The 21242-nt window shown below is 37.3% G+C and overlaps 2 protein-coding genes across 6 annotated transcripts in view; one reads left to right on the top strand and one right to left on the bottom strand.

The window, feature by feature from the left end:
• Positions 1 to 12561, bottom strand: part of INTS7 (integrator complex subunit 7) — a 73318-nt gene extending 60757 nt beyond the window's left edge. For 2 of the 3 annotated variants that reach the window (XM_010949478.3, XM_010949479.3), the window contains exons 1-3: positions 12339 to 12557; positions 2415 to 2544; positions 1048 to 1194 (exon numbers count right to left, since the gene is read on the bottom strand). In XM_010949478.3, coding sequence (XP_010947780.1) covers positions 1048 to 1194; positions 2415 to 2544; positions 12339 to 12432 — 371 coding nt within the window. In that variant the 5' untranslated portion in view covers positions 12433 to 12557. Of the gene's footprint in view, positions 1 to 1047; positions 1195 to 2414; positions 2545 to 12338 lie in introns of all 3 variants that reach the window. The other variant, XM_074351847.1, reaches the window with a different exon arrangement.
• Positions 12562 to 12760: 199 nt separating this feature from the next.
• Positions 12761 to 21242, top strand: part of DTL (denticleless E3 ubiquitin protein ligase homolog) — a 52323-nt gene continuing 43841 nt past the window's right edge. For all 3 annotated transcript variants that reach the window (XM_010949481.3, XM_045512479.2, XM_074351846.1), the window contains exons 1-2: positions 12761 to 12939; positions 20983 to 21108. In XM_010949481.3, coding sequence (XP_010947783.2) covers positions 12888 to 12939; positions 20983 to 21108 — 178 coding nt within the window. In that variant the 5' untranslated portion in view covers positions 12761 to 12887. The remainder of the gene's footprint in view (positions 12940 to 20982; positions 21109 to 21242) is intronic.

The raw sequence follows: 21242 nt of genomic DNA, 5'->3' as shown, positions 1-21242 counted from the left end.
AAAGCTTGTAGGTAATGCCATAAATCTCAGGTTAATGAAGTATCAACTTTAGGAATCAAGCAGTGACTCAGATGCGAACACTTTTCTATACTTCAGTAAGTCAGAAAAATTAACATGGCTTATCTAACATTAGCAAAAACTTTAAAAAATCATCTTGAAGTACATGCCAAGTACCAAACAGCCCAGAAAAGAAACTTATGAATTATTAAGGCATCAACATATCAATTTTCCAATATTATACAAAGAAGTCCATTTTAGCAAAGCATTAAGAGTACAACATTTTTGCTATTAAGCCGATCCACAAAGTAAAAATACAAGACTTTCCAGTCCTTTTTCCGTATCAGTAAATACTGGTACCATGATTTTCTAATTTCCCCTCAACATCAAAGGAAGAGAGGTAGAGGATGCCCTCTGGGGCTCATATCAGAATCTGCAAGGGCGAGGAAGGGGGAGTTTGGAAAAGTGAATTTCAAAAATCCAAAAATTATACATATGATTCCATAGATAATAGATCTAAAAAGACGATAAGGTTCAAGCTGGATGTAAGGCTTACAAAGTAGAACTCTAACAAAAATTTTTTTTAAATGTTTAATGCCAAGAAAGAAAAGAAAAGGCTGAAGAAACTAAGATGGTCATATCTGGCATTTTCCAAGGAGTCCGGATATAAATTATTATACACAAAAATAAGCACATAACCAAGGATTAATACAGAGAACTGACATGAAACACTAAGAACAAGGTCAGGAAGGTAAAAGTTCAAAATAAGCTGAGGCTAAGCCGTATTCGGATTTGAGTTATCAGGTCAGAACATCTACCTATAAAGAGGAATAGTTCAAACACAAGCTGTCAAAACAGTATTCCACATATTTAACTGCAAAGCATTTACAGATTGGGATGGTTACTATATTTTTGCATTGAGTCTTAGTAGAAAAAACAAAAATAAATTCTTAATATGCAAAATGATAAAAGTAAGTATATTGCCTTTTTTGGGTACATAATTACAACTCAAATAATCTTGCGGTGACTCATTAGAGTGACAGAGCATACCGGAGTGTGATGGCTCTTGCCACAGGATCATTACTATGAATCACAGAGAAAATTCTCTTCACAAATTCATCCACGTTTAGAATCTTCTCCAAATGCTTCTCACTTTGTTGAGTAACTTTAAGAACACAGAGCCTCAGAAAATTGTTTCTATGAAAAACGAGAGATAAAATTAATTCGACCAACTGAGGAAAGTACTATTTAATTAGAAATCAAAGCAATATTAATGATATTAAATTTTAGCAACAGGACAATGTATTTCAATCTTACTATTCTCTTACCACTTAAAGATTTCAAGTCTGTACAGTCATCCCTTGGAATCCACTGGTGGGGCAGTGGGGAGGGGGCAGACTGGTTCCAGGACCTCCAACCCCCAATACTAAAATCCTTGGTTTTCAAGTCCTTTATACAAAATGGCACGGTACTTGCACATCCTCCCACATACTTTAAATCACCTCTAGATAACTTATAAAACCTTATACAACGTAAATGCTATGTAAACAGTTGTAAATACAATGTAAATGGTTGTCCACCACAGGAGGAAATTCAAGTTTTGCTTTTGGGAACATTCCATAATTTTTTTTTCCTGAGTATTTTTCATCTGTGGTTCATGGAACCTGTGGATGTGGAACTCTGGGATGCAGAGGACCAAATGTCCTGAGATGAGTACTAACCATAAGCTGTTTTTAGCAATGCCCGCAGTCCTGCAGCAAGACACCAAAACAGCAATAATGTAAACAGAAGCTCTGGAGCCAAACTAAATCTCCCCAATCATATTATAACCAGGACCAAGAGGTCAAATGGTCTTCCTCCTCTCTCAAGCTCATTCTACATCTTTTCTCCAAGTCTGATCTGGTGTGTATATGTATAAACACATGAGTGCACGAACCGGTGGAAGGCATGGGAGAGGGAACGGCAGAGAGAAAAAAGAAGTATGTGTTTATTCAGTGCTTGCTTACATGTTTCAGGCACTTCCCAGTGACTCATATTCTCATGTAACATGTAATCTCATGTAACATGTAATTTCGTGTTACAAAATAAGCTGTTATATTAAATCAGAAACTTCTCAAAACAATCTGCCCAAAGCTACAGATATTTCCAAAGTATAAGATAATATACCAAGATTGTCTTAATTTGCATTGTCCTGTTTCCCAAAGAAATTAGTACTCTCTGACTTATACTCCTCATTTCTACTTAAAATGAGTTAAATTTCACACCAAAAAGTGTTGCAGATTGCCATGTGTGCCCACTAAAATGGTAACAAACTATGTGGAAGTCCTAAAAGGCAAAGAGAATACAGACCACAATGTAAAACAAAGAAATACCGAACAAAGTGCTTTACAACACTGAGGCTTTTTAAAAAGACTCACCCAACTCTGAAAACATCAGCTAACTTTAGGAATGCGGAATTGATGAGAATGGGGAATGGATACTTCTGAAAGAGCCTGGGAAAGCGAACAACCGCTTCACACTGTTCACCAAGTTTGCCAGACCTTAGACCTATGAAAAATACAAAAAGGGAAGAAGAGCTTATAAATTTGTGACTACAATAGAGAAAACAGCAAATACCAACAGAGTATGACACAGTAAAATTATTTACGCAGTAAAATAACAATCATTCTTAACAACTTTGGAAATGTACAGTTGTGACCTTTTTAAAAATAAAAATGGTATATGAAATAGTAATTTCGTAAAGCACCACTTTTAGATATAGAATAATAAAAAAGGTACTATTTTTTTTAAAAGGTTGAGTTGATAGACTATTTGGGGCTGTAATTAATTTAAAAGGCCTGAAATCATATTACATATGTTGTCTGACCATAGTGGAATTAAATGAAAAATCAGTAAGAGAAAAATATCTAAAAATTCCCGAATATCTGGAATTTAAGGAACATACTTATAAATAACCAATAAGAAGATGAAATCAGTGAAAGAAGTGAAATTGAATTCAACAAAAATGAGAGCACAACCTGTGGGAGGTAGCTAATGTAGTTCTTCAATGAACAGTCCTGACATTAAGTGCTTTTATTAAGAAAGAAGGGAAGTCTCAAATCAATGATCTAACAAAGGGGCTAAGGGGCCAAGATAGCTCTATGTGAAAAGGACATTTTTTTAAACAAATGGTTCTGGAACAACTAGATCCATAAGCAAAAAAAAGGAAAAGAAAAAAATAAATTCAATCCTTAATTTGCACCATATAGAAAAATTAACTCAAAATGAACCATAGACATAAATATTAAGTGCTAAAGTTATAAACTATATAGAAGAAAATACAGGGGAACTCTTTATAAGCTTGGGTTAAGCAAAGAATTCTTAGATAAAACACAAAAAGTATGAACCATAAAAGTAAAAAAGTGGTAAGTTAAACTTCATCAAAATTAAAAACTTCTGCTGTTCAAAATATGCCGTTAAGAGGATAAAAAAACCAGGCACATACTGGAAGAAAATATTTATAGACACATATTTGATAAAAGACTTCATCATGGTTCTTATGTCTCAATAATGAGACAACCCAATATTTTAAATGGGCAAGATTTGAAAAATATAAGCACATGAACAGATGCTCAACATTACTAGTTATTGGAAAAATATAAATTAAGAATCACAAAGAGAAACCACTAAACGTCTACCAGAATGGCAAAAAAATTTAAAAAGTCTAAAGATACCAAGTGCTCATGAGGATATGGAGCAACTAAAGGATATGGAGCAACTAAAACTCTCGTACACTGCTGGTGGCAATGGGAAACCACACAGTTCTTTGGAAAACAGTTTGGCCATATACACTTACTATACCCTCAGCAACCCTACTTCTAAATATTTATCCAAGTGAATTGAAAACATACGTCCATACAAAGATCTGTAAATGCAAATGTTCCCAGCAGCTTTATTCATAATAGCCCCAAACTAGAAACAACCCAAATATCCATCAACTGGTGAACGAATAAACAAATTGTGATATATCCATACAATGGACTGCTACTCAGCAATAAAAAGGAACCAACTACTGATTCATGCAGCAACATGGGAGGATTTCAATCATTACGCTAATGCCTAAGATGCAAAAGACTACATACCGTATGACTCTATTTTATATGACATTTTGGAAAAGGCAAAACAATGGGGAGAAAGCAGATCAGTTGTAGCCAGGGGCTAGAGTGGGGGACTGACCACAAAAGGGCACAGGGAAAGTTTTGGGAATGAAAGAACTGTTCTATGTCTTGACTGTGGTAGTGGTTTCATGACTGCATACGTTTGGTGAATTTTATTATACACAAATTACACTTTAATGAATCTGATTTTTTTAAAACCAACCAAAGAGCTAATGTTTAATCTTTAAAAAAAATCATTAAGAATGAATATCTTGATTTGGAATTAATAACATTACCTTCAAATATTTCTTTTAGTATTTTGCCATTTACAAAATGCTGATTACATCTGCACACCAATAAGTGCCCTAGAATATCTTTGTTCAGTAAAGTTTGCTCATTGCTAAAAAATGACAACGGAAATGTTTGCCTGAGGTGTAAAACAAAGAATGTCGCTCGCCATTCAGTTTGCTAATGACAAGGGTTAAGTCATCAGCCGCTGTCACTGACCTATATAGTACACCCTGAGAGGAATTCAGGACAAAGAACAGGATGAGGCACTCTGCTTTAGGGAAAACAGGCAAAACAGGCCTTTAGATAGTTATGTTTCAGGAAAAATATTTATGAACCCAGATTCTTGCATCTTCCCACACTTAGAAAAGCACTAAAATGATTAACTGAGATACCTGTTCCTCTAACTAGCAGTAACCTTACACCGAGATGTCTGCTGGATTGCACATACTCCTTAGTCAAAATCATATACGCTGGCCTCTCCCCCTACTTCCTGGGAGCAGTTCCTCAGAGCTATTGAGCTGTTTCCAGGTCGACAGTCCTCAGTGAGACAAAATGAAACTCAACTCACAGCTCTTCTTTTGTGGGTTTTTTTCCTTTCCAGTCCAAAGAGGGCTCTTTACTGGTCGCCACTGAGTCTCAATACAAAAGACAACCACAAAATAAATCTGCACATGCAATTTCTACAATTTTGTTCCATTAATGTACTCATGTTAGTTATTTGGCACTTGGAATGTATTTCCACACAGAAAAAAAAAAAAGCACTAACAGCACACATAATTACACCATAATCTAATAACCACTTATAGATAATAAAAGTTCCTATGGGAAAATTAATTCAAAATTCACTCTAATTTCTAACAGATATTTAGATATTTTCCTTGCCTGCTCCCTTCTTCCCCCACCTTTCACCCTCCCAACTTCCATACATACAAAAACTGTCACTAGAAGCTACAGGAGTCTTTTTCCCACTAAATGCACGGTGCCAGCAGGGACATTCTAGGCTCATGTAGTCTTAGAAGTTTTTCTAAAGACCTCATTTGAAAAAAGGGGTCAAGGGATGCACAGATAGGGCAGTGAAGGACACAGGGAAGGGGTGAAGAGAAAAGGCAAGTCAGAGATTAAGGTGAAAGAAGAGAGACGGGAGAGATGTGTGCTTACGAACGTGTGCTGGGGGAAGGGATTGCTGGGAAAACCCACAGTGACTGGATTTTTTTTCCTCCTCCTCTTCTCTCTCTCAGTAATTGGGTAATGCAATGGCTAGGAAAGTTTTGTGTGTAGTAAATTAACCTTGGCTGGGGTGACAAAGGTGAAGCAGAAAGCAGTCCACGTACAGGGAGAAACCTCAACAGAGTATGATTTGATTTCCTTTTGCTTGACAAACAGAAGCACAGACCACATTGATTTATTTAAACATGCTGATTTAAAATACACCAAAGTGGATCAAAATGTACCATAATTTTGAATCTGGCCAGAGAAATGTTTTGATTTCTCTAGTGTTGTCAACTTTTATTTCATTAAGATAAAGCAGACCCTCATTCCTGTAACAGGGCCATTAAGTTAAATGAGCTAAAGAACAGTACATTTCTTATCTCCTTAGGATGCCTTAGGAGAGAGGAAATGAGAAGTCAGGGTCTGATGCTTGGGTGCAAGAGAAGAGAGAAGGGCATTAAGACCTATGATTTAGCAACAATGCTAGGCTCGGGCAGTGGGTACCTCGCCTGCTTGCTCTAGGCCAATTTTCACTCCTGCATAAGCCAAGCACCAAAACAGATGCTCAGCCCAATCAGATCTTGTTCTTAGAGGGGTTTAAGAGGCGTTATTCACTTTCTGTTGCCAGCTACAACCAAACTGAGGAAGAAGACCAGTGATCAAAAGACCAATGATCCTAAGAATGCCACTGTTAAGGGATTTCTTCCTTTTCAGTGCTGGGGGTTAAACAGTGCTTAATTCAGCTGCAACATGCAGGTAGACTAGGGAGAACTAAAACAAGTTGTCTGTAAGTTGCTTATTCAGTCAGAATCCATTTGGCAGCAGTGAAATTCATCATTCTAAATTTATTTTGCATTTAAAATGTGTAGAACATTTTGTTAGGCTAGTGTTTTACCAGCTCTGGTTCTGCATCAGAAACATTTGTAAAATTTTTCAAAAATATCTATGCTAGGGCTTCTCTCCAAACCTACCAAATCTCCGGGGCAGGGGCCCAGGCACCTGCTTAGCTGCTTTGAGAAGGTAGGTAAGTAGATCCTCAAGCTATCTTTTGCCATTTATATCTTATTTGTCTGGCCTGCCTATACTGGAGTTGAAGGTAGGCTGCTGAATCTGGCCTTCAGGATGATTTTATGATCCAATGTTTTTAAAGGTTTTGAGTCCACTGTCAAATTTTTAAAATGAAATAAGATTTCACATAAAACCCAAGATTTTTGGCTTTGGGGGGAAAAATTTAAAGATCCGAAATGCCACTGAAGAAGGTGGGAGAATCTTGACTAAGGAAACACTGTAGTATTACAGAGCTGTGTTGAAGGCCAGTTTGGGTTTGCACCATTTCTGATAATAGCCATAGATCCTGCTGCATGACCTTCTCCAGCAATTTTTGGCTGCCTCTGGGCACACAGGACTAGAATAGAGCCTTGCATGACAATTTAAAGAACTGGTAAGAATCTTAATGAAGTTACTGAAATGAGAGACCATAAAATCTAAGCTGCATAAAGAAGGAAAAACCAGAAGGGACTGATAGGAAAGGAAGCAGCGAGGTGAGTATACTGAGGTCTGAATGAAAATAAAGAATGTTTAAAATAGCAGTTAATCATGATGACGGTGCACATTAAGTGCTTATTCTGTGTCAGTCACCCTAATAAGCATTTTACATGTATTAAACTCTCACTATAAGCAGAGAAGTTAGGTATCATTATTGCCCCCATTTTAAATATGAGGACACAGGCAAAGAATAGGTAAGCAATTTGCCTAAGAAACAATAGCTAACAGATGGCAGAGAGAGCATTCAAATCCTGGCAATCTGGTCCTAACTATTACACTAACATACATGTCTAGTAGGCACTAGAGGACAGAGGTTAAGATTAAAGAACAGATATTTTACTGTAATTTCAGAGTGGTATAACTCTGAGGGATGAAATTCCAAGGAATTGAAGAATAATATAAATTATGGTAAACTTGAGACTTGTGATACATTAATCAAGTTTTCAAAATAGCATACTTTTCTAGGTAGCATCTATCAGGCAGAGTTCTTCGCCGCAAGCAACAGAAGCTAATTCGGGCTGATTGGGCAGAAAATGAGTTTTTGCTGAGTATTTACTAAAATAATGAACAGTTTTAAGGCTAAACTCCTAAGAACACCTGACTCCATACTGCCAAACTGATTAGATGAGGAAAATGATCGTTGCTGGGAAGCAGCAAATGCTAGAATTAGCTGTCTTGTCATCTAGGAATGTTGTAGCCATTTGCTGCTGCCACTGTGCACTATGAACACTGCAGACACTCCTGCTGTCAGGGCAGGGAACAGCGAGTGTACCCTTCAACTCTGCCTTCCTGCACTTCTAAACTCCTGAATCACAGAGCCTGGAGGAGGTCTGTCTGATTGGCAAAGCCTAGTTCACATGCTGCGCTCTTGCAAGGGAAAGTAAGAAAGCTGAGTTTTTACTTCCACCTTGGTGACACATGGCTTGTGATGTGGGCCATTCTTCAAGTATAGGAAGAATGTTCAAAAGATGCTAAAAGACTGTGAATATGATTAATATCCACTTTAAAGAACATTGCTAACACATATTACTATGTAAGGACATTTTAGAATTCGTGGTATACATTTGCTTTAGTTAAGGGGTGAGGATGATTCACAATGTAACCATAACATCTTAACATCTTAAAGTCTATTCATTAAAAATAGGGGAGGGGAGAAATACAAGCACAAGTAAGTACCAAACTTTATACCAAGGTAACCTCACAACCCACAGCTTAATAAACTGCTAATGGTAACATCTCAGTAAATTATATTTTTAAAAAACCTAGAAACAACTGATAGTCAATTCAACTGATGATGCACTAAAAATAAAGCATCCTTCCCCCGAATCTCAGAAATTGTAAACATACATGGTGGGAATGGATGCAACATTGTGCAGTATGCACGAAGAACACTAATTTAGAATCATGAATTAATTTTATGAATACTAATTCTTAGGAATATTTAAAAACTCACTTTTAAGTTACAAGATAGTAGCTCTTAGCCATACATAAAAGTGAATCTATGAATTTCAGGAAGAATTGAAGAAGGGGCTTGGGTTTTTGGATCAGTTCATGGTCCGTCAAGGGATTACCAACTAGGCTTTAAGCATCAGTCCTTTATAATGCCAGTTTTTATATGGCTTTGAGTTGTTAAGAGTCTGACCACAGCCTCACATCTACATGACCTTACATGTCCACTTCTCACACTAGGAGACCAAGTTTAGTCTGGAAGCACAGATTCTCCAGAGAAAGATTTGACTGACTGAGTGTGGGTCACCTGTGTACTTCTGAATCACTTATGGCTTGGAATTAGTCACCTGGTACAAACTTGGCTGCAGAGACCTCTCTCTTTAGTAGCGGATATGGAGGTACTTCCAAGGCCTCGTATTTGTTTATGATAACACCAACTATACCTGTGCCAATATGGATAGTGTAAAAGCAATCTGTGGCCTTTTCTACACTCTGAGAACTCAGGTGTTTTGGAACATTAGTGAGGTGATGGCATCTAAGGGGAAAATAAGGGAGAACAGATAGTTGTCTTGATTTACATCAATTTCTTATTTCATAATAAACTTTTTCATTTAACAGGCCATCAAGTTTTCCACGCAGCATTAAGTTGATCAACACCTGAAGCAGCAACTCCACCCCCTACATTTCCTCCCTTCCCATCGCCCAGGAGCAAGAAAGGGAGCCACTCTCTTCCCCATTGCTCTTTCATCTCACCCTTCCCAAGGTCAACCTTACAGAAAACAGACAAGCTAAGTGATGTCACTTAAGGGAGACTCTTCCTTTCACCACGGTGAAGGAGATCTTGCATATGTTTTCCTAAATCATTGGGGCAACTTCCCATCAGCTGGCCTAATTAATAATCTAGACTGACAATGCAGAAGTCACGTTAGTGAAAAAGTTACACTAATTAGAGTAATTTAGGTGAGATATGTCCTTTGTAATGCCTATATTATAGAAATGATTATCCATATGATGAAATGTGTCAGATAAATGTAAATTGTACTTGATTGACACTTAACTCTGTATATGCTCTGTCTTCACAGCTCAGTCAGCAGGGTTATCAATTTAAAACTTTAAAAAAAAAGGACAACAGAAAGACCTTTATATAGTAGCTAAAGTTATTTTAAAAAATGTAAACCATTCCATGTCTGTCTTCTCCTTAAAAGCTTTCAATGTCTTCCCAATGCACTTTGCATAAATTCAAACTTCTTGTCCTAACAAGGCCATATTTGATCTAGCCCTGTCTGTCTCCTCCTGTTAGAGTGTGAGCTTTTTGAAGCTGTTTTGTTCACTAATATAGCCCCAAATCTGAGTATAACGCCTAACACAATGAAAGTGATCAGCAAGTATTTGTCAATGAATGAATGGCTATCACACAAACGATTATTTCTCTGTGGAACTAACTATATCCTAAATGGCTGGAGTCAGCTTTAACAGAGCATCCATTTATTCCTTGGGGGATTAGAAACAAGTAGCTTACAGCCATGCTTCCTTAAAATGCTCAGAACCAAGTGCAACAGGTTATAAATGGCAGCATTTCCCAAGTGTATTTCTTAGGACACTAGTGCTACAGATATTTCTTTATAATGGAGTTCAGCTGTCTCATCTGTATACCTAACTGCCTGCTGAACATCTCCATTTGGATGTCTAAGAGACATCTTAAATTTCACAGTCCCAAAGTGATATGATTTTCATTCACTCAATAAATGGCAATACATACTTGCAGTAGCTCAGAGCAAAAGCCTCTAAGTTTTTCCTGAATCGCACATACTCGACCAATTCATTCGTTAATCTTGCTGGCTCTACTTTTAAAATACATGCAGAATCTCAGCACTTCATACAGCTTCGATGTAACCACCCTGGCCTAAGCCTCTGATTTTCTTGGACCGTTACAATTCCCTCTTCACTACAGTCCTCCCTCCATATCCATGGGGCATCCATGTATTCAAGTAACCCTAGATCAAATTCTATCTGTAAAATATTCAGGGCATTGCTGGGACGATTGAACATGATCATTTACTTGTTATCTAGGACAGACACCTGGTTTACAGTTAAACACTCAATAACCACCCATTTCTTACAAATCTGAACTATTTCAACTCTTAAGAAAAAAATTACATTTTATATATATATATATATATTTTTTTTTTTTTTAACCACAACTGAAAATTTTTAGAAATTACACAAATGTAGATTTCTCATTTCTTCAGACCCCTATCCTGATTCTATTCTATATGACTGTTCTACTGTCATTATGGGATGAGCCCACCTGGGCCAGAGTGGTAGAAAATGTCTTTAGAATCAGTAGGAATATTAGATATCCAGACCTGCAGCTGTCACTGAGGAATAAGACAGGCATTATCAGAATGGGGAGGAAAAGATTATGCAATGTTTAAAAACACATTTAAAGTTACGATTTTGTATTTCAGAGGGGAAGAGCCCTATAGTTTTGGTAAGAGAAAGCAAAGCATCAATTTTCTTGGCTGATGGGGATACACTAAAGATATTGTGACTCAACCAAAGAAATATTTTATTGGAGTGTTGTGACATTTTTATGTTGATCAAAAGGAGTCAAAAGCTTTTTTAAAAAGCCCGAGAAACTCTTACCTAGACCAATCCACTTTAAGGGTTTACAGGTTAAAAAACAAACAAGAATTTCCAAAAAGTTAATAGTGTCCAAGTCCGGGAACTACGAAGTAGCTCAAAGTGAACCTAAAGAAAGATCCTTCTGACCTCTAGTCCGGTTCTCAACGTATTACACATTAGCTACAGTCAATCAAAAATTAACTGTATACCAAGTGACAAAATGTTTCCCCCATTCAATAAAAATCATTTAGGTACACGGAAACAAAGATTTCATTTTAATACTTGAGTTCTATACTGGCAAATAATCTGCCCTTGCCTTCCATATCCATAACTAAGAAAGAAGGCTTATTTCTTTTGCATTTATAAAGGCTTCTTTTGCATACCATTGCTTAATATTTACAACAATCTTGCCAGCTCAACGGTACTGTACCTGCTGTGCAGAGGAAAAAAACGAGGTTAGGTGAAGTTAGGTACCTGTCCATGATCATAAAATGGGCAGAACTGAAATTTAATTCAGCCTAGCCAAAGCTCTTTCTACTACACCAAGCACCGCCCCATCCCCCCGGCCCCGTAAGGAAACAGAACTTGAGGAATCTGTCTGCAGAGAAAAGAGCAGGGGCTATGCTTTTCGGATAGCCTTGGTCGTATATAACCTCCTAGTAACCCGCAGGTAACAGTCACAGTAGTCAAGTGAATGCTATAAAGTCGGTGCAAGATTTTATAGCATTCTTGGTGAAGACCTGGTCTCAACTGAACGTACTGAAAATTAACTTTGCAACTTCAATTTAGCATTTCTAGAAACTTCTTGGAAAATAGTGGGGGGCTGTGCTCTCAAGTGGTCAAAATGGGACCATCACTGGGGCTCTCTACTTTTTCAGCTGTACAAGGCCAATCCAGTAACGTTGCAATTTTCCTGCAACTGCCCCAAGCTGCAAAACCCCTGGCCTCACCAAAAGCACATGCGCCAGCCCCCGCCCGGGGAAGCCAAGCGCATGCGCCTTCTCCGCCTCTCCCGAGGCTACCACCGCCTGGTGGCGCCACTTCCCCCCACACCGTTTCACCCGCTCAGCCCGCTCTTTCGAATACCTTTGTCTAATTCCATAAGGGCAGAGTTAGCATCCAGCTCCTGTTCGCCATAGCCGGCATCTGCCAGAAAAGACTTAGTTGAGTTTGAAGCCATGACCCGAATAGTTACTCGGCTAGCCTATTTAGAAAGATTGCAAACTCAGCCCCAGCACCGCCATCTTCTCCCACCACCTTCTCGCGGATTTTTCCTCCGCGCTTTGTCAAGCCGTGTTACGCATGCGCCTTGGCCTCCCCGCCGTTCGCCAGCGCCTCTGCGGCCCCCCGCGCAGGCGCTCAGGGAGCTCTTGAACTCTCGGTTCCCGCGGCTGGGAGAAAAGGAGGCGGGGATTCTAAGGGGGAAGTGACTCAGACGCGCCCGGACGCCTCGTTGGGAGCCAATCAGAGGGCGTGACGTCAGTTTGGCGGGGAGTTTGGTGGCCGGGGCTTACAGTGGCGGGAGTTGGAGGCAATAGCTTGTCGAGTTCTGAGGGGCGCAAAGCTAGGATTTCTGCTGAATCTGGAGGTATTTCCACGGCTTTTCCCTCAGTTAAGCCTCTTCCTCTGGCCCCGATGCTCTTCAATTCGGTGCTCCGCCAGCCCCAGTTTGGCATCCCGAGAAACGGTGAGTAACGGCCTTAACCGCTGCTTGTAGCCGGCGGGATTCACCTCCCCCGGAACAACCCCTCGGACCAGTGCCGACTCCAGTTCTGTTTCCCAGCCTCCGAGTTCTCCCACAGCCAGAGTGAGCTCGTGTTAGCGAGGCGTACTGAAGATAGCTGCACTTTCGTGCCCTTGAAATACTTTTAATCGTAATCGAGATTTTTTTGATTCGTAATGTAGGCTGACGGAGGGAGGGGATGTTGAGTTAACTGGCCTCCATTGCGGCTTGTGTCTATTTTGCACAGACTGGAAAACGCGTGCATTTGTGTCTATGTGATTCTCTCAACAACTTTGTGAGATAGTCAAGACTCGTATTCATTTGTAAATCCATTCATTTGTGGCAGAACCTTAGTGAGCCCTACTATTTGCTGTATACGCCGCTGAATATGACCCGCTGTTAAGGAACTCAGTCAAGCAGAGAAGACAGAACACCTGCTTCTAGCATGGTCAAAATTTTTTCAGCCAGATTAATACATAGGCATAAAAACTCGTAATTATAGAGTGAAAAATGCCCATGAGCACGTCCGGCGGAAATGACCACTGTTAATAGACTGAAGTATTTTATTCCAAATGTTTTTCAGTGCCAGAGGTAATAAGTATTGTTTAAAGAAATGAGATTAAAATGTTTTGTTCTCACTGTAACGGTATAACTTGGAAATATTTCCTTGTTAGTATGTGGAAATCCAACTTATTCTCTCTAGTTCTTGAAATTTCTTAGGTTAAAACATTGGCAATAAGAATTTTAAGCTTATGTCTGGGTGTCATCAACCTGAAACTTTTTAAGTTTCTGGTAAGAGAGTTCCTATACAGACTAAGCTTGGGTACAAATGAAACCTCATTTATTTAAAGATGGACTATGTCTTCTTTCCCCCTTGAAACCATGTGGAAAACAGAAAGAAAATAACGTCAGAAAGGAACTTTTTATATTTAAGGCATAGGTCTAGGAAAAGGATATTGAGAAGGATACTGGGAGTAGTCCCTCAGCTTCCTGCCCCTAATCTAAAACTATACCATCCTTACCTTTTAGACAGTCTTTTAAATTATACTCTAAATGCCTCTCTTTCTGCCTCTCCTGCCACCTTGCTCAAGTAACTTCTCTGTCCTCTGTGTCATGAGTGTCAGTATAACATGGTAGTTAAGAGGTCTGTCTTTGGAGTTAAACTTCCTGAGAATTAATTCCACTTCCACTCCTCACTTAATCTATGTGACTTGGAGCAAGCTATTTAGCCTTTATTTTTGTGACAGATTTTCTCCTGATTCTTCATTCTGTCTGTCTACTTCTTCCCTTTTCTCTCTGATTCACAAATACTTATTGTGAAAGGGTAGATTTCCTCCTCTACCCCTCTTGAGTTCTTGTGTCTGTACTAATAATAAAATTGACACAGAACAGATTAACAAGAGAAAAAGAAACCAATTTTAATTCATGTGCATGGTGGTCTCATAGAAATGGGATCTAAAAAGTGGCCAAAGTAGGCAGCTTTTATACTTATAAGATAAAGAAACAATAAATTTGTGAGGAATTGACAAGACAAAAATATTTAGGTTTGAGGTGCTTAATAAGTGAAGAATCTAAACAGTTTGGGCTTGAGGTAGTAAATTAAAAGAAGTAACAAGGTTTGTTTATACAGACTTCTTGGCTCTGAATTCCCTGTCTGACAGTAAGGGTGTCTGTCCTACCTCCAGAAGCAAGGAGTGCACCTTTCACGTGAGAGATTTATTTCCCGCTTTTCAGGGAGACAGGAGGGTCACAGTTTCCTTCTTGCATCAGCTGCTTCTCAAGCAACTTCAATTTAAGATAATCAATGTGCTGTTGTGACATGTTTGGGGGCAGCCCACCCTGAGCCCCCAAATACTCATACATTGTCATGTGTTAGGTACTGAAGTTTATTCAATGTTTTATAGCTTGCACTGAACTTTATAAGACCATCTTCTTTCCCCTTCCAGGAGGGTGTTCAATCCTAGGCTCCTTTTCTATTTCTGCGTACTCCTGTGGGTGATCATGGCTGTAACAAGGATTTTTTCCACTATTACTTGCAGCCTTCCATTCCCTATACTTTACATCCATTCCTATAAGAGATGTATGAGTATCTTTACTCAAATGGTCAATCCCATAAGCATCTCAAACTCAAATACCCAAAACCGAACTCACTTTTTCCCCAAACCTGCTATATTACCTACATTAGGGAATGGTCTCACTATTTTAAATTGGTCTTTCCCCTTAGAAACCTGAGAGTCAATCAGAATTCCTCCATTTTCCTCAAGATACGCATTCAGAGAAGTTCCCTTGCAATCTCAGGAATCCGTCCTTCTCTGTGTCCCCACCAATTTTGCCTCTTCACCATATCTTGGATCTGTCCTGTGCTTACCATTCTATTTCTCTTATACCTTGTCTGGACTATAACAAATCCCTAAATGCCCTCTTAGTTTCCCTCTCCAGTTTATTCTCCACGTTGCTGCCAGTGATCTTTCTAAAATGGAAACTGATTACTCTGTGTATTTTTAGTTTGGTATCTAAAAGTTTTTATCATAAGTTTAAACAAATACAAAGGATATAATTTCTGGCCATATCATGAATGTTGACCTTTTTAAATAAAAATACTACATCAGTCTTTAAAATGTATCTTATAGACTATAAATACTATAGTGATTTGATAGATCAATCATTTTTTTAAAAATATAAACAGTCTTTAACTGTTAGATATTCTACATATTTGTTTTTTCCCTTTGAATTTATGTCCACTTTGTTTCTCCCACAGAACTTATTCTAATATAATTTGATTTTAAGCTTGAAAAGTCATTTTTTCATCACCCTATCTTACGCCTTTGTGTAAAAAAAATTTTTTTTAATTGGCATTTTCTGTGATCATAAGTCTCTAAGTTTTAAGTTTCTTCTAGGTTGACTTATTACAATTATTAGTAGTATGCAAGGTAGTATGATCAAAACAACATGGATCACTAATATCAGTAACTAATCAAAAAATTTATTGGAAGTGTGTCTTTTAAAGAGATGGATTTTGGGTGTTTATGATACTTTTATTAAATGAATTATCCAGTTGTCTCTTAATTGGGGCCCCAGAAGTTTTTATAATTTGGGTCAATGCAAGGTATAAGATTGGGGAATGGAGATGCCTTTCTTTTGAAAAGTGGAGGAAAGGTAGTGATGAAGACAGGGGGAAAAGAGAGCTTTGACCTTCGCAGACAGGTCAGTTTTAGAAGTGCATATATGGAAGTTGAGTATCTGGAAATTAATTCTCTGAAAACTCTCATACTTATTTAAAAACCCCAGGGGCTTAAGTTGTATGATGCTGAGGAAAGAATAGCCTTTTCCAAATGAGTGTTGTAGGGGAAAGCATTACAAGTTCTTACTGGAAACAGCCTAGGACAATGAGGATCCAAAAGTAGTTTATGGGGCTGGTCCTTGAAGCCTGTGTTGTCCAGAGCACAGAAGTGGAGGGGTAAATAGGGACCAGTTACTAAGCCATGATAGAACATTTGTTAGTCTTTGGAGAATAATCTACAGGCAGTGAGGCAGAGTTGGGGTGAGGGGTGTTGGGGGGGTGGTGGTCACTGTTTAATTGTAAAGAAGTAGGTCTCCAGTGCATTATTCAAGATTTGGTCCTTTTGAATTTGTGAGTTGCGGTCATTAATCTTTCTTAAAAATTTCAAAACCACCAGTATACATTTATATAACTTCAGAACAGAGGCTTTTGTTTTTAAATTGATTCTGTGGATGGATATTTGTGTACTCAACAACATAGCTAATTACTGTATTCGTATTATTTTAGTGGTCTTTAATGGCTTGTTTACAATGATACCTGGCTTTGAGTTAATATCCACAGGAATAATTACTAAATTTGGATTGGATTTCTTTGCCTCCTTTGTATTCCTCCAGGTTATTACTATGAACATCCAAACTAGATTTGTCTGAGGTTATGTGAGGCTAAGATGTCTTCTCCAAATGGTATTTTTGATGATACGTAAGAATTGAAAGTACCCTAAAATATGAGTTTGTTAATTAGATAGCTGTGTAGATTGTAACTTCATTGTTTCCTCTGATGCTTACTAAACATTTGGTTCTCAGTAACTATTTAGAATGAATGTTTCTTTTATATATACATAATTATATAATAATGAGCGATGTTGAGCATCTCTTCGTGTGCCTGTTGGTCATCTGTATATCTTCTTTGGAAAAATGTCTATTTAGGTCTTCTGACCATTTTTTGATTGGGTTATTTGGTTTTTTGATACTAAGCTGTGTGAGCTGTTTGTATATTTTGGAAATTAATCCCTTGTCCGTCTCATCATTTGCAAATATTTTCCCCAATCCGTGAGTGGTCTTTTCTTTTGTTTATGGTATCCTTTGCTGTGCAAAAGCTTTTAAGTTTAATTAGGTCCTGTTTGCTTATTTTTGCTTTTATTTCCACTACTTTAGGAGATGAATCAAAAAAAATATTGCTATGATTTATGTCTATGAGTGCCCTGCCTTTGTTTCCCTCAAGGGGTTTTATAGTATCCCATCTAACATTTAGGTCTTTTGAATTTATTTTTGTATATGGTGTTAGAGAATGTTCTAATTTCATTCTTTTACATGTAGCTGTCCTGTTTTCCCAGCACCATTTATTGAAGAGATTGTCTTTTCTCCATTGTATATTCTTGCCTTGTTTGTTGTGGATTAATTGACCATAAGTGCATGGGTTTATTTCTGAGCTCTCTGTTCTGTTCCATTGATCTATGTGTCTTGTTTTTGTGCCACTATCATACTATTTTGATTACTGATTACTGTAGCTTTATAGTATAGTCTGAAGTCAGGGAGTGTGATTCCTCCAGCTCTGTTCTTCTTTTTCAAGATTGTTTTGGCTATTCAGGGTTTTTTGTGTTTCCATGTGAATTTTAAAATTATTTCTTCTAATTCTGTGAAAATGCTACTGGTATTTTGATAGAGACTGCACTGAATCTGTAGATTGCTTTGGGCAGAGTGGTCATTTTAACAATATTGATTCTTCCAATCCAAGAACATGGTATATCTTTACATCTGTTTGTGTCATCTTCAGTTTCTTTCCTCAGTGTCTTGTAGTTTCAGAGTACAGGTCTTTTCCCTCCTTAATAAATTTATTCCTAGGGTTTTTTTTTGTCTTTTTTTTTTTTGATGTGATAATAAATGGAGTTTCCTTAATTTCTCTTTTTGACACTTTGTTGTTAATGTATAGAAATGCAACAGATTTCTGTACATTAATTTTGTACCCTGCAACTTTACAGAATCCATTGATGAAATCTAGTAGTCTTCTGGTGGCATCTTTAGGGTTTTCTGTGTAGTGTATCATGTCATCTGCAAACAGTAAAGGCTTTACTTCTTACTTTCCACTTTGGACTCCTCTTACTTGTTTTTCTTCTTGATTGCTGTGGCTAGGACTTCCAAAACTATGTTGAGTAAAAGTAGCGAGAGTGGGTATCCCTGTCTTGTTCCTGAACTTAGAGGAAATGCTTTCAGCTTTTCACCATTGAGTCTGATATTAGCTGTGAGTTTGTCATATATGGTCTTTATTATGTTGAGGTATGTTTCCTGTATGCCCACTATCTGGAGGATTTTTAATCATAAATGGATGTTGAATTTTATCAAAAAGTTTTTCTACATCTATTGAGATGATCATATGGTTTTTATTCTTCAGTTTGTTAATGTGGTGTATTGTATTGATTGATTTGCAGATATTGAAAAAAATCCTTGCATCCCTGGGATAAATTCCACTTGATCATGGTATATGATCCTTTTAATGTATTATTGGATTTATTTTGCTAATATTTTGTTGAGGATTTTTGCATCTATGTTAAATGATATTGGCCTGTAATTTTCATTTTTTGTGTTTGCTTTGTCTGGTTTATCAGGGTGATGTTGACTTCATAGATTGAGTTCAGAAGTGTTCTTCCCTCTGCAATTTTTTCGAATAGTTTGAGAAGAGTAGGGATTAACTCTTCTCTAAATGTTTGATAGAATTCATGTTTGAAGCCATCTGGTCCTGAACTTTTGTTTGTCGAGAGTTTTTTAAATTATTGATTCAATTTCATTACTGGTAATTGGTTTGTTCATATTTTCTGTTTCTTCCTGATTCAGTCTTGGGAGATTGTACCTTTCTAAGAATTTGTCCATTTCTTCTAGGTTATCCATTTTATTGGCATATACTTGTTCACAGTAGTCTCTTATGATCCTTTGTATTTCTGTAGTGTCAGTTGTAATTTATCCACAATAAGCAGTTAAAGGATACATAAAACAGTTTGATTTAAAATATGATATCAAAAACAGTAATCATGAGGGGAGGAGAGTACAAACGCAGGGTTTTTAAAATGCATTTGAAATTAAGAGATTATCAATTTAAAACAATCATGTATATATATAGACTGCTATATAAAAACCTCGTAGTAACTGCAAACCAAACAATCTATAATAGATATACACACAATAGAGAAAATGAAATCCAAACATAACACTAAAGATAGTCATCAAATCACAAGAGAAGAGAACAAAAGAAGAAGAGAGGGGAAAAAAGACCTACAAAAGCAAATCCAAACCAATTAACAAAATGGCAATGAGAACATATATATCAAAAATTACCTTAAATGTAAAGGGACTAAGTACTCCAACCAAAAGACACAGAGTGGTTCAATGGCTACAAAAAACAAGACTTGTATATATGCTGTCTACAAGAGACTCACTTCAGATCTATAGACACATACAGACTGAAAGTGAAGGTATGGAAAAAGTTATTCCATGCAAATGGAAATCAAAAGAAAGCAGGACTAGCAATACTTATATAAGACAAAATAGACTTTAAAATAAAGACTGTTACAAGAGATAAAGAAGGGCTCTACATAATGATCAAAGGATGAATCCGAGAAGAAGATATAACAATTATAAATATATATGCACTCAACATAGGATCATAAGGTAAATATTGACAGGCATAAAAGGAGAAATTGACAGTAACACAATAGTAGTCGGGGACCTTAACACCCCACTTAAATCAATGGACAAATCATCAACATCAACATAGGTCTTAAATAGCACATTGGACCAAATGGACTTACTTGATTATATACAGCATCCCATCTGAAAGCAGTAGAATACACATTTTTTTTCAAGTGCACATGGTACATTCTCTAGGATAGATCACATGCTAGGCCATAGAATGAGCTTTGGTAAATTTTTAAAAATTAAAATCACATCAAGTATCTTTTCTGACTGCAACACTTTAAAACTAGAAATCAACTACAAGAAAAAAACTGCAAAAACACACACACACATGGAAGCTAAACAATATGCTGCTAAACAACCAATAGATCACTGAAAAAATCAAAGAGGAAATCAAACAATACCTAGAGACAAATGAAAATGGAAACAGGATGATCCAAAACCTATGAGATGCAGCAAAGGCAGTTCCAAGGGGAAAGTTTATAGTGATACAAGCTTACGTCAGGAAACAAAAATCTCAATCTAACCTTACACCTAAAGGAATTAGAGAAAAAACAAATAAAACCCAAAGTTAGTAGAAGGAAAGAAATCATAAAGATTAGAGCAGAAATAAATGAAATAAAGAATAAAAAAATAATAGAAAAGGTCAATGAAACAAAAAGCTGATGCTTTGAAAAGATAAACAAAATTGATAAGCCTTTAAGAAAAAAAGGGAGAGGGCCCAAGTCAATAAAATCAGAAATGAAAGAGAAGTTATAACTAAGGCCACTTGTTTCTTGCAGTTTTAAATATATTAGCAAGAGTCTCCGTATAAGATGATAAGCACAAAACTATATCCACCAGAAGTTGAGCGTGCTTTCATTTTTTTCTTAGGACCCCTTAGGGAAATACCTGAAACTGTATTCTAGAGGGCCACGGATAATGTGTGGATCTATATTAAAGTACAGAAAATTTTTTAAAATAAATTTTTACCTTTGCACTTATTAAAAGTACTGAAATGTGATGATATGTTGGAATTCTGTAAAGAGTTGTATCTTATTTTAGGATGGTCTTCACAGTACCCTCTACAGTCCCTTCTAACTGGTTATCAGTGCAACTATAATGATGAGCACACTTCCTATGGAGAAACAGGAGTCCCAGTTCCTCCTTTTGGATGCACCTTCTCCTCCGGTAAGAGAATTACTACATAAGCTAGGCTTGGTCAGAAATGATCTATTCTACACTTCAGAGTGAAAATATATTGGGGTGTCTCCCTTTCAAGAAAGAGTAAGTTAGATAGATGGTAGAGTTCTTCTAATAACTGT

The sequence above is a fragment of the Camelus bactrianus genome, chromosome 23, assembly GCF_048773025.1.
Source record: "Camelus bactrianus isolate YW-2024 breed Bactrian camel chromosome 23, ASM4877302v1, whole genome shotgun sequence".
Taxonomy (NCBI): Eukaryota; Metazoa; Chordata; class Mammalia; order Artiodactyla; family Camelidae; genus Camelus; species Camelus bactrianus.
Note: the sequence above shows the minus strand (reverse complement) of the source record. Positions and strands in the feature narration are given on the sequence as shown.